Below are 7,114 nucleotides of genomic sequence, written 5' to 3' on the forward strand. Positions count from 1 at the left end.
TTTAGCTGTGCATGTAACCGCCAGTATTACATAAATCATAATGAAGATTGCAAAATTATTATAACCGATAATGAAGTAACAACTAACAATTAATGACGAAGACTAGTATAGACTTATAAATAAATCTTTTAAAATTAAACTTACCAGTCGTGCACCAATTACCTATTAATAATTAATGAAAAATTAATCTTTATTTTATAAATTATTATTGATTTTACTATGTGTCTTTTTTTTTAAATATAAATTTTTTGTGTCTGTGTACAGCGTACACAATAATTAGTCGAAATAATGCTTCGATTTTCAACTTCAGTATCTTGTGTGATGGGAAAGTGAATCTAGTTGATGCATTCGAGAGTTAAAAATTCAAAAGTCCAAGTGGTCTTTTAAAGCGCCTTGAAAAACAAAAAAAAAATTAAGGAAAACTGGAATTTTATGCGACAAAATCGATTTTGGTTTTTGGAGTAACTCTAAAACAAATGACCAATACATGCATTTTTCTCTAAATGTTTATATTAGCATTTTCTATACACTATACCTACACCATAAAACTTTCAAAATATTTTGACTTTTTTTGAGCTGTTATATTACATAAATATTTTTTTCCGTCATGTTGGAACTCACATAGACCTATGCAAGCCTGGGCAAGTTAATGATAATTTTTATCTGAGTTAAATTATGATGATGGAAAACATTTTAAAAAGTTTAAAGTTAACAGTTAACCTGATTTTTTTTTAACTCATTTAAGTTAAAAGTCATATGAAAATTTTCAATTAACTTCTTAAGTTAAGTTAAGTTATTATTATTATTTTTTTTTTTAACATCTATATAAATAGTAAATACCCATTAATATGGTTTAAAATAATAAAAATCATAAATATTATTGAACACAGGAAATAGCCAAAAACTTTTCTATACATAGAATTAAATAAATTATTAGGTACTGAATTAATATAGTTATGTAGTAGGACCAGAAGCATACAAAATTGAAAATGCCAAAATAAATAGGTGCAATCTTTTGATTTATAAATAAATAAATAACTTTTTTATGGCGAAAATATTTTATATGTTCTTGAGAATTGTACATTTGTGATGTGTATCTATATAAAAATTAGTATTTGTTAATTATTATTATTACAATATGCCTGTATGCCGCAGTATGGAATGGTATTCTTCCTGGTATATACCTATATACGATACACCTATATATTATAATATAATATATACCTAAATCTATTAAAGAGTGTCATGTGTCTATACAATCTTCTATTTTTAAAATGAGAATTTCATTTTTTACTATAAATAATTTAGCAGATGATGTTCTTGTAAAAGTAGGTGTATCTAAATAAAAATTCTAATAAGTAGTTGATGAATTATTAAAATGTGTAAGCTAAGGATAATAGTTCTTAAAATATGGTTTTGCAATAAAAAAAACTGTTAGTTTTACCTACCTACTATTACATGTAGTACCTACATATTCACTATTATCAGTATACCTACTTAATAATTTTTACAAATTATTTATCTTGATAGATCAATGGAAATTATTACTAACAACTAACTACTAACATTTTCAAATCATCTAAGCCCCCAAATCTACCTAGCTAATCTCCATATACGTACTATCCTTAGTACACAAAGTTATATTTATAACTCAAAAACTACAAGTTCAAATTTTGATTTAGATATATCAAAGTTCTCAAAAAAAAAAATGTCTGCTGAATAATAAAAGTAAAAAAAGAGGATTCCTATTTGAAAAACAGAAGTTTGTATTGTAACATCATCCTTAAATGGTAAAAAAAAGAATTCAAAAATCTTCAAGTACCTATATTTAAAAGTTCTAAAAATTGCAGAATTCGTATAATTATAGGTATACACGCACATATGTACAATTTAAGTAATAATAAACTGCGAGCATGCTTAAAAAATCACTCTATATAATATTATTACGAAGCCTAACGAGAGGAATCATTCGTTTAATAATAAACTAATATTGACATTTTTGAAATATTTGAAACTGCGAAATAATTAATAATTATTACTAATTACACAGAAACGAAATTACGAAAAACAAAATTATGTTTATATTACCTACCTATAGAATTTTAACTTTGAAGACAAATCCATAAGCTATAAGTATAATATTATTCAAGTAAACTATCATAGGTAAATCGTAAATGTCCAATCTTTTCTATTCTATTCTTTTGTATTTATATTTAAATATTTAGGTATAAGTAGACATATAGTATTAAACATAATACATATTTTTTGCATGCAACATTTTCATGATCACTGAATCCAACAGCGGATCCGCTGCAGGGTCGGATACTCAGATGAGCGGGGCCCTCGTGGCCTTGCTTGAGCTCATTGTTTTTGAGGAGAAATATAAAACCCAATTTAACTTGCAGTAGCGCAATTAATCCAAAAAAACTTCCTATACTTTTTACTTGACACTAATTTTACTATTATAGTGCCCTGCCCACACTATAATAGGCAAGCATATGTGCCCTATAAAGAAAAATGAGTGCGGTTAAAAATATCGATACCTAAATACTTTACGGGGTCCTTACTCCATATTATATAGACGAGGCACGCACAAGCAAATAAAAAAATGTACAAGACCCTAAATCATACCTAATACAATGAATAGGTATTTTTAATTTTAATGCTTTAACTATTAACGTGAATACTGTTACTGTGAAACCAAAAGTTCACACCACTGGGTCTGTATCTAATAATATTAATGAACGGACCGTTATGAACTACAAAGATTATAATATTATTATTTATTAGCTCCTTCCATTTAAAATTCTATGTAACATAATCGTCGTTCTAAAAAAATGTTGTCAATCCCATTCCTATATAGAACAAATTTTTTTTTGGTTAAATCGTTATTTGACGGTGCCGTACGTTATCTAGGTTAGTTATGAAGTTCACTCGGAAATCGTTACACCAGTAAATTCACTAAAACAAACAATTTGTAATAAAAAAGCATTCAACAGGTATATTGCCAACACCTATGTTCGAAAAAAGTAACATTTTTCAATTTTTTGCTATTAACGTATAGATCGTTATTTAAATAAAAAGTATAGCGCAGTTTGAGAGGTCAAAATAAGCTCCTTCCTTTTAAAAATCTGTGTACCTACATAACATAATCGTAGTCTTAAAAACTGTTTTTAATCTGTTTCCTATTTAGATCGAACATTGTTGCACATTTTTCTTTGCAAAATTGTTACTTGACGCTGCCTTAAACTTTCTAGCTTAGTTTTGATTTTTGAAGTTGACTCGGAAATCCTTCCACCACAAAATTCTCTAAAAGTAAAATTTGTGTGAAAAAAGGCTCACAGGATAAATGAAATTACATTTATTTTGTGGTACAACAGTACCTATTATATAGATAATATTACTGGGATAATAGCAATAAAAATAATGATAATAATAATGATTACAATAATTAATAAATAATTAATCGCAAATATAATATTATTATATACCTACCTACATTGCATTCAATGTACACATGTACTGGGAAAGCACCAAACGATTCTTGGTAATTTTAATCCGTGTATAGGTACACGACGAGTACCTATACAATATATTATATTCGGAAGAATATTATTGCGGCCCATACTAATATTATTACTATATTTTATCGTATTGCATTATTATTACTATCACAGAATATAATTGTAGCTTTTTGTTTCGCCTTACACACAGCCAGAAACCAAAGTACAATCATAGAATAAATTAAATTAAATGTATTCTATTATACAACATCATTATATAGATAATAGGTATAAGTAATAATAATATTAGGTACAGGGGCGGACTGGCTCCCCCAGAGCGGCCCGTGAATTTTTTTCAAGCGGCCCACGCCCATAAACCATTGTCAAAGGTCTTTTTTTTTTTGTGACATCGACGGCGCCCACTAAACATTTGATGTTGCCTAACATCTCTGCGATGTATGTTTTGGGTTGCATACGGAACATCACATTGCTATGTTTATAGGACAGTTTAAGGATGTTTTCTTTTAATTGTCACTAAATTATAAATATATAACATACCAACAACGTTTCAAACTTAACTTCTACAGAACATCGCATTGCAATGCTAATAGGTCGTTTTCGGGATGTTAAGCTTGTACGGATAAAAATTCTAGCTAGTCCTACATTATTATTAGACATTATATTATATTATTAGGGTTTTTCCATAACGTTGTTATCAGTTCATTGGTTACTGTATATATATATATAATGTGTTCACCGGTGCTGCCCGACCGGCCGCTGACGTCTGCCGTCGACACTCGAATAGCCGTATCCGCTATCCATACTCGCATCTCTCTTGCTTGAGCTCGTGCCTCGTGACATAATTTTTACATTATAGTTTGTTTATTTGTATTTTTTTGTGTTCAGTCTTCAGAGGCCAGTGTTAAATATTAATATAGTATACATAAATATTAAATATAATAATATTATGATGTCTACGAAGCAACCACCGATGAGCCGTAAAGTAAGTTTTTACATTAATTAATTATGTAATTTAAATGTAATAACTAATAACAAAGCTTTTTTACCATTACCACGTAGAACCGGACGTATAAGCGATGGGTTATTGTTTTGTTTACGGAATCAAACGATTACAGTGTTGTGCCTGTTAATTGGCTAATTTTACCAACAACGTTGGAGCTAACAGCGTTAAACATTTCAGTGGTTGAACTTTGTCGATGGCCTCCATTTAATGTTACTAGTGTTGAACTAGCAAACGCTAATGATCCAGAAGATTCATGGAGTTTATACAAAATAAAAATTTTGTCCAGTAAATTATATGGTAGGTACTATGTAAATAGTTTGAAAACATTATATTAGGTTTGATTAATAACTGTTGAAAGGAAGCGATTAATAAAGTACCTAATCCAAACAATGTTTAATTGAATTAATAAAAAAACTTTTTAGTACAGTATATAATAATACTCAGAAACGTATATCGCTATCGGGTCGCATATCTCGGACTAACTTAAGAACTGTATTATAATAATACCATACCTAATATTTCTAACTGCCGTATACAACAATATTGAAAATATGTCAACTCTGCATTTTCGCTTTCCTTATACATATAGGTATAACTATTTAGCTAATCTACAGTATGACAATACTACTTATTGTATACAATCTACAGAGTGATAACTAAATTATAATTTAATATTTCAACAATAATTAAAACAAATAAAATAAGCTTGATACCTATACCTGATATTACTTCATAATTCAAATTATACCTAATTGTATTTGTTTACTTAGCAAATTTCAAAGAAGCCTGGCATCAACGTGTGGAGATTGAAAGTTCTGCTACTGAAAATGAATGTGAAGTACTCAAAAAGAAAAAGAAAAACCGTCAAAGAAGTTCATCTGAAGATGACAGTGACTTTGAAGGTATTTTTATACTATTTTTATACTTCTTTAAAAATTAGGTATTCATTTATTTTTTATTTAGATTGTAGCTTATCAGTAACACCCATCAGCAAAAAATTAAAAAAAGATGTGCCAATAACATTTACCGAATTGCTGGAGAGGAATTCCGATGAAGAATTGAATTGTGAACTAGAGTCTGTATCACCACTGTCAAAACAAATTGCAGCTAGTTCTTCGGTATCATACATGATTAATGATGACATACATAAGGTAATACAAATTTCCTTTTTACTTAGGTATTTAAGCACTGCAAGTTATATTTTAAAAAATTAAAAATTAAATAGTACCTATAGGTACTATGCTTATTATAATATAAAAAGTTAATACAATACCATTACATCAATTTAAATTTATAAAATATTAAGTACCATAAAAAAATTAACAATTGAACCAAATTTATTTCATTTTGATGCGAAAATTAATACTTAATTAATAGCAGGCAACACTTCAGGTTGAAAATACTGATGGAATACAGTCATTTGAATCATATGAATCATTTATTGTTCCTAATACCTTATACAGTACAACTGGTGAGTATACAGTTATACTTAAAAATTGTATTGTATTTTATCTGAATGACCTAAATCTTTGAATTAACTACTTCAATATTATTAATTTAAAATCTGTACAAATATATGTTTATTATTACTTTATTACATAGATACCGATAATTTAAATCAGAAAATCCTTAATATTTTAACTAATATGCAATTGGAACAAGTCAACATTAAAAAAGAGTTAGTTGCATCAAATTTAATTTTGAATCGATTACTTACAAAAGTTGAAGTTTTGGAAACTAATTCAAAAAACAATATAAACTCAGCAATGGATAACCAGTATATTGATTCCAATTTTCTTTCATTATTCCCGATTAACAATAAAGATGAATTTTTATCAGTTGAATCAAACATTGTAAATGAGGTGGACTTTGTGTTGAAACTAGTATGTTATGTTTATAAAAAACTAATTTAAACTTAGAATATTTATTTTAAATTTCTTCTTATATTCCTATATTTAATTTTAGGAATCATTTATTAAAAGTATTGGTGGATGTGGACTAAAAAGTAATATTAACAGAGTATTACAAAAAATATTTAGTGATGAATTTGCTGTTATCTCTACGTGGACTGGACGAGGAAAAAATATATCTATTACAATAGGGAGTTCTGAAGTGATAAAACTAATAAAAAGTTATTTAATTTACTATATTATAAATCAATTACGTATAAACATACATTATTAATATATAGAAACATATATACATACATAACATATACATACATGATTTTTTTTAGGGATTATTAAAGCTAATTCCAATAATGTATTAACTGACTCAGAATTCGAAATCACTGTTGCTAATTGGGTTAGACATGCCAACACTCGTTTGAGTAGAGCAAAATAAGTTTAATTTTCAAAAGTTAGTATTAAGTAATTTTGAATGTAATTTTTGTAATAAATAATTTTATAATTTTTTGTTTTTTGTAGTGCATTCAGATTAATTAATTTAGATTGTATTACTTTTAACCTCTATCTGTGGACTAACTATTTTATTTTTATTTTTTAAGATTTGCAGTTCAAAGAAAAAGAATTTATCTCTCACATCAAAAAAATATTTCAGAAGAGTATTAAAAGCTGAACAAAAAAAA

The 7,114-nt window shown here is 27.4% G+C and overlaps 1 protein-coding gene across 2 annotated transcripts; it reads left to right on the plus strand.

The window, feature by feature from the left end:
• The first annotated feature begins 3,926 nt into the window (after positions 1-3,926).
• On the plus strand, positions 3,927-7,114 carry LOC107883115. 2 transcript variants are annotated; one of them, XM_016802583.2, is made up of 9 exons: positions 3,927-4,506; positions 4,584-4,824; positions 5,298-5,429; positions 5,491-5,678; positions 5,905-5,998; positions 6,130-6,410; positions 6,493-6,658; positions 6,764-6,885; positions 7,034-7,114. In XM_016802583.2, the coding sequence occupies exons 1-8, from the start codon at positions 4,471-4,473 to the stop codon at positions 6,868-6,870; spliced, it is 1,245 nt and encodes a 414-aa protein (XP_016658072.1). In that variant the 5' UTR covers positions 3,927-4,470; the 3' UTR covers positions 6,871-6,885; positions 7,034-7,114. The 2 variants fall into 2 exon arrangements, with proteins under 2 accessions (XP_016658072.1, XP_016658075.1); XM_016802586.2 differs by having other exon boundaries at positions 5,920-5,998.

The sequence above is a fragment of the Acyrthosiphon pisum genome, chromosome X, assembly GCF_005508785.2.
Source record: "Acyrthosiphon pisum isolate AL4f chromosome X, pea_aphid_22Mar2018_4r6ur, whole genome shotgun sequence".
NCBI classification, from domain to species: Eukaryota; Metazoa; Arthropoda; class Insecta; order Hemiptera; family Aphididae; genus Acyrthosiphon; species Acyrthosiphon pisum.